This window comes from Nematostella vectensis, chromosome 12 (genome assembly GCF_932526225.1).
Source record: "Nematostella vectensis chromosome 12, jaNemVect1.1, whole genome shotgun sequence".
Lineage (NCBI taxonomy): Eukaryota > Metazoa > Cnidaria > Anthozoa > Actiniaria > Edwardsiidae > Nematostella > Nematostella vectensis.
The window spans coordinates 10,651,929-10,676,724 of record NC_064045.1 but is presented as its reverse complement, the minus strand read 5'-3'; the positions used below and the strand labels follow the sequence as shown (position 1 = coordinate 10,676,724).

The 24,796-nt window shown below is 42.6% G+C and overlaps 2 protein-coding genes across 4 annotated transcripts in view; both read right to left on the bottom strand.

Moving 5' to 3' along the window:
- The window catches only part of LOC5506104 (dynein axonemal heavy chain 3), a 91,246-nt gene that overhangs the window by 36,236 nt on the left and 30,214 nt on the right, over positions 1-24,796 (bottom strand). For all 3 annotated transcript variants that reach the window (XM_048720051.1, XM_048720053.1, XM_048720052.1), the window contains 17 exons: positions 23,833-23,964; positions 22,956-23,070; positions 16,069-16,214; positions 15,129-15,290; positions 13,933-14,058; positions 13,458-13,615; positions 12,916-12,996; positions 12,420-12,540; positions 11,795-11,857; positions 11,403-11,588; positions 9,077-9,282; positions 8,571-8,708; positions 5,891-5,986; positions 5,091-5,218; positions 4,866-4,990; positions 4,020-4,205; positions 2,984-3,151 (listed from right to left, as the gene is read on the bottom strand). In XM_048720051.1, the coding sequence (XP_048576008.1) occupies positions 2,984-3,151; positions 4,020-4,205; positions 4,866-4,990; positions 5,091-5,218; positions 5,891-5,986; positions 8,571-8,708; positions 9,077-9,282; positions 11,403-11,588; positions 11,795-11,857; positions 12,420-12,540; positions 12,916-12,996; positions 13,458-13,615; positions 13,933-14,058; positions 15,129-15,290; positions 16,069-16,214; positions 22,956-23,070; positions 23,833-23,964 (2,337 nt within the window). The remainder of the gene's footprint in view (positions 1-2,983; positions 3,152-4,019; positions 4,206-4,865; positions 4,991-5,090; positions 5,219-5,890; positions 5,987-8,570; positions 8,709-9,076; positions 9,283-11,402; positions 11,589-11,794; positions 11,858-12,419; positions 12,541-12,915; positions 12,997-13,457; positions 13,616-13,932; positions 14,059-15,128; positions 15,291-16,068; positions 16,215-22,955; positions 23,071-23,832; positions 23,965-24,796) is intronic.
- On the bottom strand, positions 16,959-21,113 carry LOC116613958. Its single transcript, XM_032374469.2, has 2 exons — positions 18,566-21,113; positions 16,959-18,155 (listed from the first exon to the last, which is right to left on the bottom strand). Exons 1-2 carry the CDS (start codon positions 19,640-19,642, stop codon positions 17,619-17,621), a joined length of 1,614 nt encoding a protein of 537 aa, XP_032230360.1. The 5' UTR covers positions 19,643-21,113; the 3' UTR covers positions 16,959-17,618.

Below are 24,796 nucleotides of genomic sequence, written 5' to 3'. Positions count from 1 at the left end.
GGGATTTGTGTGAATTATGGTGTTGAGGTCATGGTTTTGTTGGCTATGGTTGTGAAGGGATTTGTGTGAAATACGGTGTTGAGGTCATGGTTTTGTTGGCTATGGTTGTGAAGGGATTTGTGTGAATTATGGTGTTGAGGTCATGGTTTTGTTGGCTATGGTTGTGAAGGGATTTGTGTGAAATACGGTGTTGAGGTCATGGTTTTGTTGGCTATGGTTGTGGAGGGATTTGTGTGAATTATGGTGTTGAGGTCATGGTTTTGTTGGCTATGGTTGTGAAGGGATTTGTGTGAAATACGGTGTTGAGGTCATGGTTTTGTTGGCTATGGTTGTGAAGGGATTTGTGTGAATTATGGTGTTGAGGTCATGGTTTTGTTGGCTATGGTTGTGAAGGGATTTGTGTGAAATACGGTGTTGAGGTCATGGTTTTGTTGGCTATGGTTGTGAAGGGATTTGTGTGAAATATGGTGTTGAGGTCATGGTTTTGTTGGCTATGGTTGTGAAGGGATTTGTGTGAATTATGATGTTGAGGTCATGGTTTTGTTGGCTATGGTTGTGAAGGGATTTGTGTGAAATACGGTGTTGAGGTCATGGTTTTGTTGGCTATGGTTGTGAAGGGATTTGTGTGAATTATGGTGTTGAGGTCATGGTTTTGTTGACTATGGTTGTGAAGAGATTTGTGTGAAATACGGCGTTGAGGTCATGGTTTTGTTGGCTATGGTTGTGAAGGGATTTGTGTGAATTATGGTGTTGAGGTCATGGTTTTGTTGACTATGGTTGTAAAAGGGATTTGTGTGAAATACGGTGTTGAGGTCATGCTTTTGTTGGCTATGGTTGTGAAGGGATTTGTGTGAATTATGGTGTTGAGGTCATGGTTTTGTTGACTATGGTTGTGAAGGGATTTGTGTGAAATACGGTGTTGAGGTCATGGTTTTGTTGGCTATGGTTGTGAAGGGATTTGTGTGAAATATGGTGTTGAGGTCATGGTTTTGTTGGCTATGGTTGTGAAGGGATTTGTGTGAATTATGGTGTTGAGGTCATGGTTTTGTTGGCTACGGTTGTGAAGGGATTTGTGTGAAATACGGTGTTGAGGTCATGGTTTTGTTGGCTATGGTTGTGAAGGGATTTGTGTGAATTATGGTGTTGAGGTCATGGTTTTGTTGACTATGGTTGTGAAGGGATTTGTGTGAAATACGGTGTTGAGGTCATGGTTTTGTTGGCTATGGTTGCGAAGGGATTTGTGTGAATTATGGTGTTGAGGTCATGGTTTTGTTGACTATGGTTGTGAAGGGCTTTGTGTGAAATAGGGTGTTGAGGTCATGGTTTTGTTGGCTATGGTTGTGAAAGGATTTGTGTGAATTATGGTGTTGAGGTCATGGTTTTGTTGGCAATGGTTGTGAAGGGATTTGTGTGAATTATGGTGTTGAGGTCATGGTTTTGTTGACTATGGTTGTGAAGGGATTTGTGTGAAATACGGTGTTGAGGTCATGGTTTTGTTGGCTATGGTTGCGAAGGGATTTGTGTGAATTATGGTGTTGAGGTCATGGTTTTGTTGACTATGGTTGTGAAGGGCTTTGTGTGAAATAGGGTGTTGAGGTCATGGTTTTGTTGACTATGGTTGTGAAGGGATTTGTGTGAAATACGGTGTTGAGGTCATGGTTTTGTTGGCTATGGTTGTGAAGGGATTTGTGTGAAATACGGTGTTGAGGTTATGGTTTTGTTGGCTATGGTTGTGAAGGGATTTGTGTGAAATACGGTGTTAATGTCATGGTTTTGTTGGCTATGGTTGTGAAGGGATTTTTGTGAATTATGGTGTTGAGGTCATGGTTTTGTTGGCTATGGTTGTGAAGGGGTTTGTGTGAATTATGGTGTTAAGGTCATGGTTTTGTTGGCTATGGTTGTGAAGGGATTTGTGTGAATTATGGTGTTGAGGTCATGGTTTTGTTGGCTATGGTTGTGAAGGGATTTGTGTGAATTATGGTGTTGAGGTCATGGTTTTGTTGGCTATGGTTGTGAAGGGATTTGTGTGAAATACGGTGTTGAGGTCATGGTTTTGTTGGCTATGGTTGCGAAGGGATTTGTGTGAATTATGGTGTTGAGGTCATGGTTTTGTTGACTATGGTTGTGAAGGGATTTGTGTGAAATACGGTGTTGAGGTCATGGTTTTGTTGGCTATGGTTGTGAAGGGATTTGTGTGAAATACGGTGTTGAGGTTATGGTTTTGTTGGCTATGGTTGTGAAGGGATTTGTGTGAAATACGGTGTTAATGTCATGGTTTTGTTGGCTATGGTTGTGAAGGGATTTTTGTGAATTATGGTGTTGAGATCATGGTTTTGTTGGCTATGGTTGTGAAGGGATTGTGTAGATTATGTTGTTGAGGTAATGGTTTTGTTGGCTATGGTTGTGAAGGGATTGTGTGGATTATGGAGTTAAGGTCATGGTTTTGTTGGCTATGGTTGTGAAGGGATTTGTGTGGATTATGGTGTTGAGGTCATGGTTTTGTTGGCTATGGTTGTGAAGGGATTTGTGTGAAATACGGTGTTGAGGTCATGGTTTTGTTGGCTATGGTTGTGAAGGGATTTGTGTGAATTATTGTGTTGAGGTCATGGTTTTGTTGGCTATGGTTGTGAAGGGATTTGTGTGAATTATGGTGTTGAAGGCGTTGTTTTGTTGGCTATGGTTGTGAAGGGATTTGTGTGAATTATGGTGTTGAGGGCGTGGTAATAGTAAGGGACAAGCCAGAAATTTGGGGAAAGAGTTAGGCGATGAATTCTCGGCCATTTGCTGTTATTGCTGATAATGGTGATGATTATGATCATCATCATCATCATCATGATCTTTCTTGTAATCAACCGTAAACCAGAATTTTGACAAAACAGCGTGATTTTTCAAATAAAAACCTATTCTCCCCTTCCAGGCTAATTAGGTTCTTATACAAAGAGTGCTTAAATGCCAAATTTCAGCCTAATCTCTAGGTTCTTACCTGGAACCAGTCTATGGTGCAGCAGTTGATAAGAGAAGGGAACATGCGCAGTCGGTTCCTGAAGGCGTCGCCGATAGGGCTCATGGCCAGTACCACATGCAAGTTGCACCGCACGCGATCAATGAAGAAGTTGTACATGGCTAGCGGTGTGGCATCAATCTTCTTACCCTGTTCAAACATGAGACCGGGTGTCAAACTACCATGGATTCCTGAGAACTTGGATAACTCGAGCTCCTGGTGAACTAAACTGACTATGATTAAGCTAGATTCTATTTTGAGCCATCTTACCAACTGCTAACCGCTTAACTATGTTTGGCCGCGCTTGACAGAGTTCAAGGTATGGCGGACCCACTGCTTCAAATAAGGTTTCACTTGGAGAGTCCATGTGTTGAAGAGCGCAGTGGTTTATGGGTAGCGTACAGATTTGCAAACCTGGTAATGTTTTAATGTAACGCTTATTTGCTTATTCGCTTCGCTTATTTCCTACCCATGAATCACCACGGGTTACGACATGTTTTTTTTTTGCGATTGTAGCCTTAATTAAAATAGATCAGCTATATGATATATTTAACAATTATACCATTTCCATTGAGGTGGATAGTGGCGAAATATTTTTAAAGCCACTATCAGCCGAAATGGAAATGGTATAGTTTTTTAGTATATAAAACGAGCTTTAGAGCAATTTTATTTTTTCGGAAACACTTGCAAATCGGCTTTTACACCAGCCATTTTGCTTGATTTCGGGGCGCAGGAAAATATCCACCTCGGTGTATATTGTATTTTATCCCGAGTTTCTCAACTAATCAAATCGCTTGTTTTTGCGAGGCTCCCGAGTTTTATATACTAAGGTATATACCGAGAAGGCTTAACGGCCAGGGCAGAAAACTCATAATACATTTTAAAGCATCTTTATTAAGTTCGCTGAAATTTCGAAAGTAACCCTGATCGTTATTAATATTTGGAATATAAATGAAATCCCTAAGGGTTCCAAGCGGTGGTACAGCGGTAAAAAAATGGCAAATAAGCGCACACCAACCTCAACCCTAGCCACAGTCTGCATCTTCTCAATGACGTCCGCCTTCTCGTCGGCAGCGAAGATGTTAGGCACGTCACCTGTATTAAGAATCATATTGATGTCCTCTACGAACGACTCCTCCTTGATCTGATTATCGCTGAACAGGAAGACCGTGGGCTTTCCATCCACACCCGCCTTGATCAGCATCTGGAAAGAGAGTTTTAGGGATGGCTTTTCATAAGAAAAGAAAAGAGAGAACAGAGACGGACACGTACAAGTCCCGTTTTTTTGTCTAGTTGATTATCTTCTTATGTAATGGTCCTATGGGTATTTTTACAACTATCCGGCTTTACGATTGTCAATCTGTATCTGTTTGTCTTTTTATCCGGGTGTCTGCTTGTCTCTCCATCCATCCATCTATCTGGCCATCTAATCAGACACCTAAAATGATTCGGGATTTCGTCGGTCCCCAATCCGTCCGTCTATTTCTATCTGACCGTCTGTCCGTATCTGTGTGTCAGTCTGTGTCTATTCGACTGTCTGTCTGTGTCTATCTGTGTGTCATACTGTGTCTATATGTTTGCCCATCCGTGTCTATCTGTGTCAGTCTGTGCTATCTGCCTATCTGCGTCTCCGTCTGTGTCTATGTCTTTCTGTCCATGTCAGTCTGTGCCTATATGTATGTCCCTCTGCATCTATCAGTGTGTCCGTTTGTCTATCCGACCGTCTGTCCGTGTCAATATGTCTGTCCGGCCGTGTCTATCTATCTGTGTGTCCGTCTGTCTATCTGTGTCTACCAGATCGTTTGTCCATGCCTATCTGTATATCTGTGTGTCTGTCTGTGCGTCCTTCTGTGTCTAACCTCACCTTTTTAAGGTCATCTCTCCACTCAGTCTTGGTGTAGTTCTTCGTAATCTCGATCTGGAACAAGTCGTAGTCTGCCATGAAGGTGGCCAGACGAGTAGCGCTTTGCCGACCGCTTCCGCCGATACCTAAATAATCACACCAAACAGGTCATTAATCAAAAACTGACTTCCAATGACTCCGGTTTATAATAACGTTACCCATTTTTTTTGTTGCTTGACACCTTACCTACAAGAAGGCAGTGACCATTGTCTTGTTTGAGGACCCGGCTGACCCGAGAGATGTGTTCGATGGCGAACTTGAACATGACAAGAGACATGGGAGTCTTACTCATCTGGTTATACTCATCTAGATACCTGAAGAAAAGGAGTCGATGACTGAGAGCACAGGACCAAGACTCGCAATACATTTACATCAAAATTGAGCCCCAAACAAAGAAAGATTATAGATACCCACACAATAATAGCCTATAGAGTTTCAGCAGAGGAAGACCGAAGATCCGAAAATCTTGATCTTTGTTCTTTCTATGCTGAAACTCCACAGAAACGCTTCTCAGGCTTTCCAGCCCCCCCCCAATAAAAAAAAAAACATCATACATCTTCTTGCCATCACCATGATAATAAATTAGGAAGATCTTTGGAGTGTCATCATTAACCGGGTTCAATTAGCTATGATTCAAAGATACATTAAAACCCTCTTTAAGTCAATCTTTAACCGCTTGAAACAAACGACTCGTTATTGAGGGCATTTTTCAAAGTCCTGATAAAAGAAAACTCGATACATTCTGTGTAAATCTTAACAGCCTTTTTAAGGAGATCCCATTCATGAGGAGATGTGTCCCGAGGGTGTCCTTCTTAATGGAATTTTACCATACCCATGTTTTCCCACAACCCTTTGCGACGCTCACGTGAAACCGAGATCAGGGAGCAAACTTCGCCATCTTGTTTACAATTTTTTCTACCTGAACTCGGTTTCATGCGCGCGTCGCAAAAGGTGTGGGAAGACATAGGGAAGGTGAGCTCACTTACGCTTCCATCTGCGTGGTGAGGGCTTTCAAGTCTGACACTTCATCGTAGATCTTGTCAGGGGACTCTGGCGCCATGTAATCACCGAAAAACAGATTCCTGAAATGTGAAGATAGAGAAAAAGTGGCATGAAAAACAAAATGCATCCAGACTGCTCCCAAATTTGGCTTCAATCACATATAGCATCCAACATAATAAGTGTGAACAAACAAACGCCGTCACAAAAGGTGATAAGCTTTTCTTTACGACGTATGCGCCCGTTTCTTAAACAAAGAAGGCAACAGCTCATCTATATAGGTCGATTAACACGCGCATAGTTGTTCGGATAATTCTGTGAACGTTCATTCGATGTGGGCCCGGCTTCTATACATCTGACGCAAATCAACAAATTGTTTGTGCGCGATTTTTCTCACCAAAAACGGAAGCAGGGGCCCAACAAATCGCAGTCCAGCCTGGCGGTCAACAGAGGGTAGGAGTGCAACAGGTTCTTTTATCAAGCCCGATTTTTCTCTTCACAAACGGAAGCAGAAGCCCGACAAATCGCAGCTTGCAAAAGCTCTGACCGACAATCGGCCCGACAAATCGACTCAACTCAAGTCCCCAAAATAGTCGACGGAGAAGCATCCTCAACAATGTGCTAATTTTCATAGGCCTTCTTTCGGTGATTTCGCGAATCTGCGCTTGAGAGAACTGGTTTTGCTTTGAGATGCTGATTGCAGTATTCAAGAGATTCCGAACGAAATTAGAAAATGTTTATTGTTACGTCATTCCTGCAAACGACGTCATAAAATTAGCGCGCGCTGTCCAAACTAGTTCGTTGAAAATTTAAAACTCGCAGAATTAATGCACCACACGAAAATAATGTAAAAACAAAGAATTGAAACTCGGGTTACCTGTCATAAGTTGAGAGTCTTTATGAATTCAACTTGATTTGGTGAATTAAACGTCATATTTTGCCCGCTTTTCAAGGTTTTCGGTACGAAGGAGTTATTTTTGGATTTTACTGTGTAATGGTTACAAGAGTAGGTATAATAAACTCATCAAAAAAATCTCTTGAGTTCCCGTCTTAAAGCGCTTGAGAATTATCATTAAAAAAGAAAACAATATTTAGGATTTTGAAGATTTTCAAGCAAATCATTTCGTTATGCCGTATAAAAGTATTCGCACATTATTCCCTATACTGTGTTTGCAAATTTCCTCTATCTAAGGTTTTAATCGAGGAGATAGAACAAGCGAACATGTGACAAGTATATGGGAAAAATAAATACACGGAACTTTTAAAACGTTTATTTAGTGCCGACATATCACCCATGTCGAGTCATGGCGAGTCGGGCTTCAAGTTCCACCAGGTCGCTCCCACACCCATTTCAAGTTCCACCAGGTCGCTCCCACACCCAGTTCAAGTTCCACCAGGTCGCTCCCACACCCAGTTCAAGTTCCACCAGGTCGCTCCCACACCCAGTTCAAGTTCCACCAGGTCGCTCCCACACCCAGTTCAAGTTCCACCAGGTCGCTCCCACACCCAGTTCAAGTTCCACCAGGTCGCTCCCACACCCAGTTCAAGTTCCACCAGGTCGTTCCCACACCCAGTTCAAGTTCCACCAGGTCGCTCCCACACCCAGTTCAAGTTCCACCAGGTCGCTCCCACACCCAGTTCAAGTTCCACAAAGACATTCCCACACCCATTTCAAGTTCCACGAGGTCCCTCCCACACCCAGTTGAAGTTCCACCAGGTCGCTCCCACACCCATTTCAAGTTCCACCAGGTCACTCCCACACCCAGTTCAAGTTCCATGCTGTCGCTCCCCCACCCAGTTCAATTTCCACGAGGTTGCTCCCACACCCATTTCACATCTCACTTATTTCTCAACCTAATATGAACCTTACAGATTTCATCAAATATTAATTACAACATTAGCCTATTTATTACATCCTTGTATGTGATCAAATTTTAGCTTCTGCCCGGTGAAAGTTGCCCCAATACTTTTCCGCATTAATCACTCATAGTCTTACATCCATCATATGTTACTCACCCTGTTACACTTGAACACCGCACTCACGTGACTCTGTCGGGCAAGTCGGTCTAGGGGGTCGTTTCTCAAAACTCCCGGTAATATCCGGGCCCGTTAGGGTACCGGGAGAGTTTTCGCGATATTTTTCCGGGCGAGGAAGAGCGTTTCTCAAAGCTTGCGGTAGCGTCCCAATTGTGAATACCTTCGCAAAGTTGTTTACATTTTTTTAGGCGCACGGTGACAGCTAAATGTCAAATCATTTGACAGAAAAGAAACCTGATTGGCTGGTAAGGAATCCCATAAAATGATGTTAGCCGTGATTGGCCCACTTCTTTCCGGGCAGTGATATGGTTTCCTCAAGTGATGAAAATTCAATACAACTCGAAATATTAAGGTAAAACATCGTTTTGGGTATCAATTTTCGCATTCAAAGTAATTCCTGGTAAGTAAACGGGAGCTCTTGAGCTCCCATAAGTTACCGGGATTTTTTCCGGGCCCGAAAATAAGGGGCGTTTTGAGAAAATCCCGTAAAGTTTATCGGGGGCTTACCAGGTGACCGGGTTTATCAGGACTTTTGAGAAACGACCCCCAGCACTTTGTCAAATCATCACTCAGTCTAACACCTCATGTGTTTCTTACACCCTGTCACAACTCTTTAAAAACCTTGCTCACCTTATGTGTTCATCTTTTAGCTTCTGTCCAGTAGGAACGAGATGTCCGACAAGTCGGTCCATCTCCAGCTTGAATTGCTGTTTGATTGTGTCCTTGATAACCTCAAAAAACATCTGGCGGTCCGTGTCATCAATTAACCTACGAGAACACAATAGATTAACGCCACATATTTAATATTCTATTGAAAGATGAGTCGGCTTCGCATTAGCACGTTTAAGTGGCAAATACAAAGGTAAAAACTTGACGCGAATTCGCGCGAATCCAAGGGACGTAGACGTAGTTTATTGACCGACGAGCGCACTAGGCCCGCGATCAGGCCTGTAAAGGGAGCGTGCCCCTGAATGCCACGCAACCACGCGAATCTTCGCGACTGACGTGTGGTAAAAACCTGTAAGTCTTTGAGTTTCCACAAGCGAATCAACATGTTGTCCTCAGTCCGCTGCGTGCGGAACGAGCAGCATGCCAAACATGACGCGCGCGAATGTCGCGGAGTACACGCGACCTACCTGTCATAGAAGACCCTGTAGACTTCATGTATCCACAACCGAATCAGCTTGTCGCCCTCGTTCAGGTGCGTAGAAGGAACGAGCAGCGTGCCGAACATCACGCGCGCGAAGTCACGTAAGTTGAACACGTAGTGCGATTTGCTCGGCGTTGGCAAGAACTTGTCAACTGCAGACTTGTACACCTGCATCGTCGCCATCACCACGATCTGTTGGGAGACATAATATTTGAAGCATTAGAAGAATTGAAAGAAGCCCAGGCTTGCCCCCATTCTACGCGTTCGCTCAATATCGAGCCACACAAAGCACTTATTTCCACCAGTTTATTCAAGCAAGTAACCAAGACAATTAAATTAGAATATTGTTACTCAAGTATCGGAAATGAATTGTGGATGGCTATTTAATTTTGCACCAAACTACATAAGCTACATAAGATGACATAAGATGTTTGCTACACCCACAGAATACCACGTAGATCAACATACTAATGCCAGAGTACTCCCTTCACCACGTAGATCAACATACTAATGCCAGAGTACTCCCTTCACCACGTAGATCAACATACTAATGTCAGAGTACTCCCTACACCACGTAGATCAACATACTAATGTCAGAGTACTCCTTTCACCAAGTAAATCAACATACTAATGCCAGAGTACTCCCTACACCACGTAAATCAACATACTAATGCCAGAGTACTCTCTACACCACGTAGATCAACATACTAATGTCAGAGTACTCCCTACACCACGTAGATCAACATACTAATGCCAGAGTACTCACTACACCACGTAGATCAACATAATAGAGAGCTTAAGCAAGTGAACACGAACGGCATCAAAAACGGCGCGCGCGCTCACGAATTGCTGAAAAACGGCGTTGACGTCCGTGACAGGAAATCTAGAACGGCATTTTCCCTATTTTTACGTTCTACGCGCGCGGTCACGGACGTCAACGCCGTTTTTCCAACAATTCGTCAGAGCGCGCGCCGTTTTTTATGCCGTTCGTGTTGACTTGCTTAAGCTCTCTATTAATGCCAGAGTACTCCCTTCACCACGTAGATCAACATACTAATGCCAGAGTACTCCCTACACCACGTAGATCAACATACTAATGTCAGAGTACTCCCTTCACCACGTAGATCAACATACTAATGCCAGAGTACTCCCCACACCACGTAGATCAACATACTAATGTCAGAGTACTCACAACACCACGTAGATCAACATACTAATGTCAGAGTACTCCCTACACCACGTAGATCAACATACTAATGCCAGAGTACTCCCTACACCACGTAGATCAACATACTAATGTCAGAGTACTCCCTTCACCACGTAAATCAACATACTAATGCCAGAGTACTCCCCACACCACGTAGATCAACATACTAATGTCAGAGTACTCCCTACACCACGTAGATCAACATACTAATGCCAGAGTACTCCCTACACCACGTAGATCAACATACTAATGCCAGAGTACTCCCTACACCACGTAGATCAACATACTAATGTCAGAGTACTCCCTTCACCACGTAGATCAACATACTAATGCCAGAGTACTCCCTACACCACGTAGATCAACATACTAATGTCAGAGTACTCCCTACACCACGTAGATCAACATACTAATGCCAGAGTACTCCCTACACCACGTAGATCAACATACTAATGCCAGAGTACTCCCTACACCACGTAGATCAACATACTAATGTCAGAGTACTCACAACACCACGTAGATCAACATACTAATGTCAGAGTACTCCCTACACCACGTAGATCAACATACTAATGCCAGAGTACTCCCTACACCACGTAGATCAACATACTAATGCCAGAGTACTCCCTTCACCACGTAGATCATCATACTAATGCCAGAGTACTCCCTACACCACGTAGATCAACATACTAATGCCAGAGTACTCACGACACCACGTAGATCAACATACTAATGTCAGAGTACTCCCTACACCACGTAGATCAACATACTAATGCCAGAGTACTCCCTACACCACGTAGATCAACATACTAATGTCAGAGTACTCCCTTCACCACGTAAATCAACATACTAATGCCAGAGTACTCCCCACACCTGTGCGCGCGCCAAACAAAAAAGTGGAAGAGCCTCTGCCTCATTTTGTCATCATGGAAAAGTATCAAGTGTGAAAAAGAATCCATTTCCATCGGTGGATTTGGGGAAGCCAATGCGATATTTTTTATTAAATTTGACAAATAAAGTATCAAACTTTGTTTTCGGATGGTTATTATATTAAATAAAAACAATAACCAAGGTGTGGCTGGCAAGGGTACTTTTAAAATAGCTTTACCTTGCCAAGTCTTTGGAAAGTGGCGTCGAATCCCTTGGCAAAGTGCCAGTCAGCGATAGATGTGAAGATCTTGTTCATCGTGTTGTCGTCAAATGAGTCAATGGAGATGACATTAGCATGCCGCACGAAGCGACCAGTGATGTCATTCCTACCCCCACCGGGGGGTCCCATGGCCGACACGAACAGCTAAAAATATACGCAGGGGATTGGTTAAAGAGTAAAATACCAAGTGTATGAAAGGTTATATTCCCATCGGCAAATAAAGAGAAGCTTTTGAAATATCTCTGTTTCTATTGGGTATAAGCGTTGTTTTTAGATGGCTATTACGATAACTATGTACACATTTGTCTATATATTGAATGAAAACAAAAGCAAAGGCGGGGTTCACTCACCAGATCCAGTAGCTCCAGCTTCGACGTGTCCTTAGGGTCATACCAGTGGCCGTGATCAAGAAGCTGAATAATAAACAACCAATCAGGTAGTGATTACACAGCGTAGACAAAGATAGGCGACACGAACTAAGATATCACGTGACTTTTTGGATGAGAAGCTTACGCCAAAATAAACACAGAAATCACACCCGAGAGCGGCGAAAAAAAATAATTCTTTCAATGAAAATAATCCCTTTCTGTCTTATTGGTAAGCCTGAATATACCGGTGTGACAAGAAAAGCTGCAGAATGACTACTGCTCAGTAGAATGAGGGAAATAAATCCACACATCCAGATTGATATGGCATGTTAGACAGCACGATTTAGTCGTATACGACTAGACGGCGCCATCTCTACAACTCGAGCCGTAAAGTGTAAATCGACTCCGTCGACGTTCGGCTACGGAAGTGGCAGTATATGATTCTGGGATATAAGACATAATAGTATAGGTCTCGTCCTATTACTACATGTCGTAGGCAGGTCGCATACGACTAAAACGTGATGCCTGAATCAGCCTTTACGCGTCTGAAGACAGAGTAGTTAGCACTTCGTCGGAGCAAAAGAACAAATGTTCGGTGTCTTGTCACCTGGCGTAGTAGTTCGATGGGAGGCTGCGCACCATACTTCTCCTTGGCGGGCATGTTAAGGTCATCAACAAACATGACGCACTTCTTGCCAGGAGGAGGTCCATAAACACCCTTACGACGCCTGCAATCGGGATATGCTCGTAAACACATCGGTACATTCTCGTAAGTACATCGGGACATGCTCGTAAACACATCGGTACATTATCTTAAGTACATCGGGACATGATCGTAAACACATCGCTACATTCTCGTAAGAACATCGGGACATGCTCGTAAACACATCGGTACATTCGCGTAAGTACATCGGGACATGCTCGTAAACACATCAGTACATTCGCGTACGTAGATCGGGGCATGCTCGTAAACACATGGCTACATTCTCGTATGTACATCGGGACATGCTCGTAAACATATCGGTACATACTCGAAAGCACTAAAAAACCCATCGGTACATACCAGAAAGCACATTGTGAAATGCTAACAGTAAGAGTTTTACCTGTCTAGTTTTCCCATAATGATATCTTGGGTCTGACCGGCACTCGTGCGCGCGGAGAAGTTGATATTCACCGGTAGATATCTAAATACGAATAAAATCAATCAAAAATGTGTCAAATGCGTTGAGCTTTTACAGCGTATAATAAATACATCTTAAGATAAAAAAGAAAAAAAAAACTCATAAAATTAAGCTGGACACATTTTCTGTACATTCTAACCGACATTATAAGAACAATTCGATATTTAAAGAGCTCAATGCTTTTCGGTAGATTCTAACCGACATTATGAGGACCTCGCTATCAAAATTAAGCTGAATGCATTTTCTGTAAATAAACAATTTTGTCATCCAAATTAAGCTCAATACATTTGCTGTAAATTCCAACCCACCTTAAGTAAGTAATCTCGATATCAAAAGAAAGCTCAGAACATATTCCGTTTATTGTAACCCACCTCGTCAATAAGGACGTTCAATGGTCTGAACGATTTCCTTACATGGCTCTATTATATAAGAAACCGTATATCCTTAGCAGAATGTTAACTCACTTTTCCTTGGGTAACTTGACTAGGTAGCTGTTGGTGATGGCGGATTTTCCTGTCCCTGTGGGTCCAACGAACAACATGGGTACCTCGTGAGTCAGGAAGGTTTCCAGGAAGAAAATCTGACGTGCCGTGTCATCCGTCTCGATCGTCAACTCGCTCGCCTGGATGAGAGTAACATTAAATGATCAAATGGCTCTATGAGGCAACCAAAAAAAAAAGGCCAAAATAAATAAATAAATACCTTTAAAATGGGGATGACGCTAGTTCTACAGCAGTATCTAATACCCTAGTCCCGGGACTAATAGCATTCCCTTGCCGTCTTTGGAATGACGCGATTCCCCCTGTCGGATAGTTCAACTGCGGTGTCTATTATCCAAGTCGTGGGCCATACAATACACCTTTGCCATTTGGGTGATGGCGTTATTTCTACTGCTATGTCTATGTAACTAATTCCCTAGTCCTGGGACTAACAGCATACCTTAGCCGTTTTAGGAATGACGCTTTTTCCCTTGTGCGTCAGCTCTATCCAGTTGCCCCATGATCCGCTAGCCTGCTTCACGAAGTAGTAATCGTACACGGTACCACGATCTGGAAACACGTTTTGCTGCGGGCGGACAAACAAAATAGTTCTACTTCCGGTACAAAAATGATGCAAACACAACAGCGCACAAGTCAGGTACTCCATCGCGTTTCTCTAGTCACCACGTACCCAATCAAGAAAGCGTCAACATCTACCCTACACCAACACCCGCTCCACCTTCTCTCACGCACACATAAAAAAAGCGTAACACCTTTATCATCAAGATCTCCCTCTGTCTCTTCATTAAGATCTCTCTTTCCTAAGCACTAATTATCTCAACTAACGTCTACCCTACACCAACACCCGTACCACCTTCTCTCACGTACACATCAAAGAAGCGTAACAGCTTTATCATCAAGATCTCCCTCTCTGTCTGGTAGTAATGATCTCTCGTTCCTAAGCACTATTAACATCTAACAACATCTACCCTACACCAACACTCGTACCAACTTCCCTCTCGCACACATAAAAAACATCTTTTCACAATTTTCAGCTTTCCCCTGTACCTGTGGTGATTATCCTTGACGGTGTCGAATATATTTATATATTTGTATATATTTATATATTAAATTTTTGTATTTTATAGTTATTATTGTATATAGTTATAATTATATATTTATTATAGTTTTAATGTAGTATCTAGTGTAAATTGTTTTGTAAATGCTTAATTCAGCCTACGGGCTGTTACGCAATTTTTTTCATAAAACTTTAACTATCTATCTGGCATACACCTTCAGGGCCGTAGAAGAGGGTGGGGCACTGGGGGCGCATGCCCTCCCCCAATATTTATAAATATATAAGGAAATTCCCAGCAGGGCCGTGGCTGTGCCCCCCAAAAATGTTAAAATGTTTCTGTATCGCGCCCACCAAAAATTTCGAGGTCTATCCCACATCAACACCCTTTTCCCGACACAAAACCTTTATCACCTCCGCTAACACACCCTTCAGGGTAAAACCTTTCTCTCGGGTTTGGGGTAATTTTGGTCTTGGTAATACTGACCATTCCCTCCTCTGCAAGCCAAGCACTTCTAGCACCGCCTATCCCACATCAACACCACCCGCCCTTCAGGGAAACACTTTTCCTTTGAACGCACCTTCGACATCTTGATCTCCTTGGGTTTGGGGTGGTCCTTGTCGGTGCCACTGATCAATAGTCTAAAGAACGCGTCGAACTTCTTACGACTGTCTCCATTCAGCGTGCCTCCGATGGACCAAACCATGGAGAAGATATACAGGCCCATTAACCAGTTCGTGATCTGCAGGTTATACGATCATACAACTTTTGTTAATGTAAGGGAATGTTGTCATCTACATGTTCGTTATTTACAGGGTGAGCGACAAAACAACTTTGGGTGCTAGGGAATGTCAGGCCCGTACCCAGGGGGGTGCAGGGGGTGCGAACGCACCCCCCCTTACAACGACCCAAAGTCCACTTTGGGTTTTTTGTCTATTTATAGACAAAACTGTAAAGAATAAGCTAGATCACTCTGATATGTATATAATATAATGTATATATCAAATCCGACGATAAACGTCCCGTGGAAATACTGCAAAGGCATAAGAAAACCCTTTTTGTTTTTTTCGGGGATGGTCAGATTTTTATCAGAGAACTCACTACCCCCCCCCCCCCCCCCCCCCCCCCACACACACACACACACACACATCTCTGGAAAAATTAGGTCCACTTTTTCGGATTTCGCCCCCCCCCCCCCCCCCCCCCTCTCCCCAAGAAAAATCCTGGGTACGGACCTGAATGTTGCTATGAATGTTCAGGATAATCAACGTGAGCGACAATTCAACTTTGTACATCCCAACAAATGTTGCTAGTAATGTTTGCAATAATCCGTGTGAGCGCCAATAAATGCCAATGCTAATGAATATTGATATGAGCAAGTTAAAGTCAACTTACCTATTATTGATAACGCAAGAGATTGACAATAGGTGCTCAACATAGCATATTTAAACAAACAAATGACAGAAACCTGTTGCATATTTTTCAGCTCAACAAAAAAGATACAAAAAACTTTTTTTCACCTGCTGTGACGACATGCGGTCTGCGCCCTCCGCGTGGTCCTGGGCGCGAATCTCGTCCATGAGACAGGAGTACAGTCGCTGGAAGCACGTAACCAGATGCATGTCGGATGACGTCAGGAAAAACTTGCAATCATGGCGGATAAAATCTGCACGTGGAGATAAGAAAAGTTCGAGATTTAAAGCCGCATTGTCACCAGTTTACTTCCGGTCGATAATGTAACAATCTCCGATGATTTTTAACGGAAAACGCTAAAAATATTTCAAAATACTGAAAGCAATGTGTCTATTGGAAGTTTCTTTGAGGATGTGATTGATAATTTAGAGGGGATGGCCTGTTAAATATCTCAGATTCTAATAGATTCTTTTGTCTTTTAACGGTTGAGGTTTCCGTCGGACCTCCGGAAGTAAACTGGTGACAATGCGTCTTTAAGGGGGAGGGAAAGCGAGTCGTAGCATCAGGAGGGGAGGTGGTAGTGGTTGACAGAAAGGGGAGGAATGAAACGTTATTGAAGCCATTCTTACTTATTTCATCTGCTTTTTGTTATCATCTGCTTTTTGTTATTGTTTGAGTTCTGAACAGACCAGTACCGTTTGTTCTTATCGGGTGTGTTTTAAGGTGGCTGTCAGCCGCCATTTTGTCATCATATGAAAGTACCAAGAGTGAAAAGGCATCCATTTAAAGCGGCTGATTTGGGAAAGCCAATGCGATCTTTTCGATTGAATTTGGCAAATAAAGAATTGAACTTTGTTGTTAGATCCTTATTTCGAGATTTTAACATATTAAGTGCCTTTCAAATATTAAATGAGTAACTGACAGAGGTTTTTAAAGAAAAAGTTCGAGACAAGGTTAAACGTGTCTCTACACAAGGATGAATAAAATACACAGCGGATTGAATATTCACATGTTTATTGTAAGAACGATCTCATCATATTACATTTAATGTAAAAATATAAATTATTATTAAAATACTTCGGGTAAGGCCAAATAACACCTAAGAAAAGGGATCGGTTGTGGGTTTTGAAGCAGTGATCAAAGTAAAATATCTCTAGCTTCTATGTGCAAAAATAAAACCTTACGATAAAGATATAATTTTTAATACAATAACATTTGATTGAACTAATATGAGTAGTTTAAAGGGAGTGTTACACTCCTACCATAATGCACATTCTGTCGGGCAATCATGAAATAACACATTACACTCATATTCCGTCACAAAATATAAAAGTGAATTATTGTGAACTTTTTTGTGATAATAAATGCATTTTGGGAAGGTGTGCCGGCAGATATAGGCAGTTTCTACTGAAGTCAAACTGAATAGCTGTTTTAAAGGAATAGCAATTTTGCCGATAAAGAAAAAAACACACAGCAAAAACCGACGGCACCCTTAAAACCGATGCTCTGAACCACTTAATTAAGCAAAGGGGGAAATCTAGCTATTGGCTAAATTTTAGAATGAAATTACAGCATATCTGATTTTCTTGCTGAAATCTATACTGTATAAACAATGATATTTTTTTAACATTCTTAGTTTGAAATGCCTATTTTATAGTTATAGATCAGGTAGATTTTTCAGGGCTAGAATCTGATCACAAATAAAATCCCACGAAAAGTTAGAAACTGCAATATCCCTAAGCTGGGCAGATATGCGGTCTCTTGTGTCGCTCTTCTCCAAACCATGTGGGTACAAGAACTTTCTTGCGGCCTCGACCTTCTCGGGCAGTTGCTCTATCAGACATGCGCCGTCCGCTGTCCCTTTAGCTCCCCCAGGGCGCACGGGCAGCCTCATCATGGCCTCGAGGTCAGGGGTGACTTGTCGGACCACCTCAAGGACTTCGGAAAGACCGGAGTGGTCATGGCAAAGTGGCAAGACCCCTGCAGCCATCGCTTCGATTGTGACCATTCCAAATGCTTCCGCAGCTTTGGCGCCCAGTACGGAGATGCTTGCTAGAGGCAAGAGGTCTTTGAGTTGGTTGTGTTCTTGGAACCCGGTAATGGTCACGCGGTCCTGCTCGTCCGGTTTCAATTGGCGGAAATAGTCTTGAAGGTTTTCCGGGAAGTCTAGGAACTTTCCAGCGCTGCCATAAGCCTGGAAGATAAATGAAAGCGTTTCAATACGTTCAGAAGAATTCTCAGAAAAACAGGAAGAAAACTACTGACACGAGTTTTGCGCGCGACACTTAAAACAGGAAAATGCGTTTCAACTATACAGTCAAAATGGACTATTCACATGACAGCGGCGAAGGAAGGTGCAACAAACATCTAAATTCGCCTGGGCTTATCTTCGTTACACAAACTTACTTTAGTTTCTCTTTCATTTCTTAATCTATGTTCTCTTTTAATAAGAACTTATTAATCGGCATTACCCTTCAAATGAGATGTTCATAACCATACGATAGATATTGCGAGACATTGATTATCTAGAAACCATCCTCTAAAATTGTTATTTACGTTCTTATGGTAAGTTCTATAATGGTATAAAATAAGCGATAGTCCTACCTTGAACGCTTCAAGATCTCCATCTTTCAGCGCTTTCAGCATGCCTTCCAAATGCTCTCGGTAGCGACCAAATCCCACAAGCACAAGTCTTGCTTCGGGAACCTTGTCTAGAATCCTGGGGAACGCCGTCAGTAGCTCCCCGACGCCTTTTGTGTCGAGAAAATTCCCGAAGTAGCAGATAATAAAATCACTTTTCTTTAGCGGCTTCCATCTTCTGATGAGATCTGCATCTATTGCTCTTTGATTGTATGAGAACGTTACCTCTAAAAGAAGATCGTGAAAGTTGTCTGAGGTGTGAGGAGGATGTGTGATCCCCTCCGCTTTGCGCCCGTTCGGCTTGCGATTGATGAAACTTTGTACATTTTCTAGGAAGGCTTTCTGTCGCTTGTCGAAATCTTCGCCGATTTCGAAGACGTTAGGGTCAAGTCCCGGTGGAATAATGACAATCTTCTTCAAGATTCCCTCCGCCTCGATGTCCCCTTTTAACACATCGCAAGCGCTATTCCGCACGGCGTGGGTACCTGCGATGACTCTCTTACAATTTCTCAGCCCTTCTAGAACATACGGCCTGAGCTCTTCGAGTCGAGGTTTCACCGAGAATATAATAGCGCTTCCGTGAAGCTTGCAAACGTACGGCACATCAAGACCTTGGGTCGCTCGACTTGCAATCACAGGCGATAGCAAGATATGATTGGTGAGGATCAAATCGACACCTTGTTCGACCACTCTACGCAGCCCATTAACTGTGCCCTCGATGTTCGCTTCGATTTCCGCTATGCTGCAGTCTTTGAGGGTCTTTACGCGATACCCAGGGTATTCATCGTAGCTGTACACAAGGAGTAGTCCGTAGATGTCTGGGACACACACACGGATCTTGCCCGCCTCGGGAGGGGTAGAAGGGATAGAGTCGGTGCCTTTGTAGAACTCATCAACGAACGGTAAATTGCCGGCGTTTGGATCTTGGCAGACGATAGTTACCGAATGACCGTGTCTCTTCCATGTCTTAGCGGCGTTAGCAGTGTACACATTTGAACCCGTACCGCTGAGAATATAGCCGTGAATTATCACTAAATGCATGACTTGACAATTTGACACCTTGGAGAAAATCGGAGAGGAATTCAAAAGTGCGCAGAACGAAAATTATATATTTGTTTCTTAGACGGAAACGGAGTGTGGACGTGTCGCTTAAATGAATTCAAATGGATATTGCTAAACGGAATTTATTACAGCATATGCCAGTCACGCAATGATAACAGAATTCGATAGCCCACTCAAGTCGAGTTGACAGGACTGTGAAATACAACTAGCAAAGGAACGTCACGATAATAGTATTAAAACGGATAAAGATTAGGCTAAACAAGAATTGAGAAGACTTAAAATAAAACAAAGACGGAAGGATAGGTTTCTTATTGTTTTGGCTGAAAATAAACAGGGATTGATGGCCTGAGGGAATCCACGGGTCCCAGCGGAAAAATAATACTAGACACTAAGATACGGGGGATTGAAATCAATCAACGTTCTAAGGTTTTCTCAACTTAAAAAACTCAAAAAAGGTAATCAAATGACAAAAATGCGAAGGATCACAGTGAAGTCCTTATGATTTCGATTTTTAACAGCGAATTGATTATACTACTTTCAGTGTAGTTCACAAGCATTCCGGGACTAACTGAAAAAATATGCGAAAGCAGACGGAACAAAAGGAAACTTTAAAAAACCACAAGCAAGGAAAAAATTCACTGCTTTTTGATAGAATCTATCAATTTAAAAACAAAGCCATATTCCACACATTCAAATAAGCTAATTAGCTTATTAACAAAGCTAAGGGAAAAAAAGTTACAATTCATCACAATCCCCCAAAAAAGCTTTTCAAAAGAAAGTTTTTAAGGGTTAATCATGCGAATGGAAACAAGGATTTTGTAGCGACGGCAAACAAGCCTATACTTTGTATGAGAATTACATTTCATAAATAATAATATACACACATAAACAATGGGTTGGATTAGATTTACTTATCACATAATGTTTACTAATCCTCCCAAAGCCCATACCAAACAATATAAAACCGGTTAAAAACCGATTTGCTCATCACAAAACGTGCGACGACTTCAAAGCTGAAATTTTAGACTCGCGGTAACACAACCAACACACGTCACAACACTCAAAGCGGTGCCATGGCAACGTCAATGCGGATCAATGCTTGTCACGCATTGTCAACATATGAAAAGAAACTTTCACCACAGGTAGCCTGAGCTCTGTCAATGAGTAATTAGAACCGACCGGCTCATTGACAGTAGAAAAAGTGTGATATATCAGACAAATATGGTAACAAATATTGGTAACCCATCGAATCGAGTTTTCGTGACGCGAAGTCCGTCCGCCCGTCCCTTAAAAGCATCGTATGACAACCAAATTTGGCAGGTGTCATGTAGGTGTTAAGGGGGATGCAACAACATGGTCACGTGTTGTGTAACGTCATCAATAACGTCACTCAAAGCAAAAAACCTGATTAAAAGCAAAAAACATTCATATCTCTTGAAAGAAACATTGTTTCACAACCAAACATGGTATGTGTCATGAAGGTATCAACGGGGGTGCACCAATATAGTCACGTGATTGTGACGTCATCAACGACGTCACTAGAAGCAAAAATATGCTGACGTCATCAAATAAAAAATAAAATACTGAAATATGAAATAAAATATTTCATTAAAGAAACATCATGTGACAACAAAACTCGGTAGGTGTGATGTATGTTTCAAGTGGGGTGCAGTGAGATGTTCACGTGATATTTTTAAAATTATTAAGCGGAAATAAGCAAAGAATTGGTCGTTTGGAGCTCCGCTTTTAGGCAATGCTTAAATCTATATATTAGAGAGAACTTTATGCTTTATGCTTTTTATGTTTTAGCACTGTTCGGTGAAAGTTAGAAATCCCTCTCTCACTTCCACTATAGAAAAAAGTTCTTTATATAGTGAGAGTGATAGAGGGAATTCTCAATCTCAACGAACAGCGTTAAAACGGCCCCAAATGCGCTGTAAATCGCTTAAAATACTCATTGACAGAGCTTGGGCTACCTGTGCTTTCACTAAGAAATAACATCGCTCCGGATTTTAGCGACAAAATAACGACAATATAAAGCGACTTATGCTACGCTTATATAAATCAGCCTTAATCGCTCTTTGTCAGTTATGCCTAGTGCACACTAGCGACATATCGACATAACGACATGGGCGCGCGCACTCTTATCTTCGACATGACGACATGGACATAAGAGAAAAAACATGTTTTTTCTTTTATGTCGTTATGTCCATGTCGTTATGTCGGGCTAAACATAGTGCGCGCGCCCATGACGTTATGTCCATGTCGTTATGTCGGGCTAAACATAGTGCGCGCGCCCATGTCGTTATGTCGGGCTAAACATAGTGAGCGCCCATGACGTCATGTCGGGCTAAACATAGTGCGCGCGCCCATGTCGTTATGTCGGGCTCAAATAGTGCGCGCGCCCATGTCGTTATGTCGGGCTAAACATAGTGCGCGCGCCCATGTCGTTATGTCGGGCTAAACATAGTGCGCGCGCCCATGACGTCATGTCGGGCTAAACATAGTGCGCGCGCCCATGAAGTCATGTCGGGCTAAACATAGTGCGCGCGCCCATGTCGTTATGTCGGGCTAAACATAGTGCGCGCGCCCATCAAGTCATGTCGGGCTAAACATAGTGCGCGCGCCCATGTCGTTATGTCGGGCTAAACATAGTGCGCGCGCCCATGTCGTTATGTCGGGCTGAACATAGTGCGCGCGCCCATGACGTTATGTCGGGCTAAAGATAGTGCGCGCGCCCATGTCGTTATGTCGGGCTAAACATAGTGCGCGCGCCCATGTCGTTATGTCGGGCTAAACATAGTGCGCGCGCCCATGTCGTTATGTCGGGCTAAACATAGTGCGCGCGCCCATGTCGTTATGTCGGGCTAAACATAGTGCGCGCGCCCATGTCGTTATGTCGGGCTAAACATAGTGCGCGCGCCCATGTCGTTATGTCGGGCTAAACATAGTGCGCGCGCCCATGTCGTTATGTTGTTATGTTGCTAGTGTGCACTAGGCATAGAGTTTATTTTCAATGAAAGATTTTATTTTTGTTGACAATTTCCTTGTTCATTTGGCAACTCAAAACTCATGCAATTTCTTAGTCCAAGTAGCATATTGGCTACGCATGAAACTGCAATAAAAATAGTATTTGCTTTTCCTACAACGTGTAAGTTTGCTGTGAAAACCCTAGATACCTTTGCATCTAAAAGCAAATCACGTGCGTCTAAACGTATGTGGGGGAGTTATGGTATACCTGTGGTTTCAGCGGGAAAATCGTGTGATGTTAATCAGATGAGCGTTGACTTACTTAAGCACGGCTCCATCAGCCAGTCGAACAGCAGTCTGACGGTCTCTCTGTGTTCTTTGCTGAGACTTTCGGGTAAGGTGTTTAGGTATGACTCCATTAATGGTTTCCAGCCAAGCTGATAGATGAAAAAGCAGAGTTATACAGGCGTGTTACCAGGATTGGCCGAGCGGGGGTGCGCAGTCATAGGTATCATATGGAAAAAGCACAGTACTTAAAGATTCCTTAGTAAGAAATGACCCACTTTTGCCGCCAAGAGAGCGGGGGGGGGGGGGGGGGGGGTGCGCAGTCATAGGTATCATATGGAAAAAACACAGTACTTGAAGATTCCTTAGTAAGAAATGACCCACTTTTGCCGCCAAGAGAGCGGGGGGGGGGGGGGGGGGGGGTGCGCAGTCATAGGTATCATATGGAATAAACACAGTACTTAAAGATTCCTTAATAAGAAATGACCCACTTTTGCCACCATGAGGGAGTGTGTGTGTGTGTGTGGGGGGGGGGGGGGGGGTGCGCAGTCATAGGTATCATATGAAAAAACCACAGTACTTAAAGATTCCTTAGTAAGAAATGACCCACTTTTGCCGCCAAGAGAGCGGGGGGGGGGGGGGGGGGGTGCGCAGTCATAGGTATCATATGGAAAAAGCACAGTACTTGAAGATTCCTTAATAAGAACTGACCCTCTTTTGCCACCATGAGGGAGTGTGTGTGTGTGTGTGGGGGGGGGGGGGGGGGGGGTGCGCAGTCATAGGTATCATATGGAAAAAGCATAGACTTGAAGATTCCTTAATAAGAAATGACCCACTTTTGCCACCACCCCACTGTGTATGCGCCTGTTATTAGCAGTCCTGAAGTTACGTGTAAATCATGTCGCATCGTGTACCTGATAAGGTTCCATGTAAATCATGCCGCATCGACTGACAGTTGCCGGGGAGGCCTGCTCAAGGTCGGCAGGCTCAAAGATCAAACTCTGCTTGTTGCTCATCTGAATGATCTCACCGCTCATCAGGCACAGCTGTAATAGGGAAACACATTTGAGATGATGGTGGTGAGTAAAATGATGATGATAATGATGATGATGAGTAAGATGATATGATGATGATTATAAATATGATTAAGATGATGATGATGATGAGTGAGATGATTATGATGATGATGAGTACGATAATAATGGTGAGTAAGATGATGATAATTATTATGACGATGACGACGACAACGAGGATGATGATGATGATGATGATGATGAGATAATGATGATGGTGATGAGTACGATAATGGTGGTGAGTAAAATTATGATGACGACGACGACAACGAGGATGAATATGATATATATATATATATATATATATAATCGGTTTCTCCTACATTTTGTAAACTTAGACATGTTGATTTATCTAAGGCAATAAAGATTATTATTATTATTATTATTATTATTATTATTGAGATGATGATGATGGTGATGAGTAAGATGACGATGGTGAAGATAATGATGATGACGAAAATCGATGACGATGTTGAACATGAAGATCATCATGAACTTACTAATTAGATTATGCTAACTATGATGATGATAATCATAATGATGGCGATTGTGATCAAGGTGATGATTTCGATGAACCTAATTGCCATAGGTTTAAGATGATGAAATTGAAAATCATAAAGATCGTAACTTATGATAGTGATCAAAATGATTTTAATGATGATGGTGTTATCATTATCTTGATGAAGACATTGGTGATAACGGTTATGATCATGAATTTGATGAACAAAAGGATGATTAAGATTATATAACAATCAACGCGCATGTCATCAGATTCATTCACGCGCTAAACGAAAAAGGAGATTGC

Excerpts from the sequence above, each read along its gene's own strand:
- LOC116613958 (XM_032374469.2), bottom strand. The coding sequence starts at position 19,642 with ATGCATTTAGTGATAATTCACGGCTATATTCTCAGCGGTACGGGTTCA. Across the intron at positions 18,156-18,565 it reads GAGATCTTGAAGCGTTCAAG|GCTTATGGCAGCGCTGGAAA; the intron begins GTAGGACTATCG and ends TTTATCTTCCAG.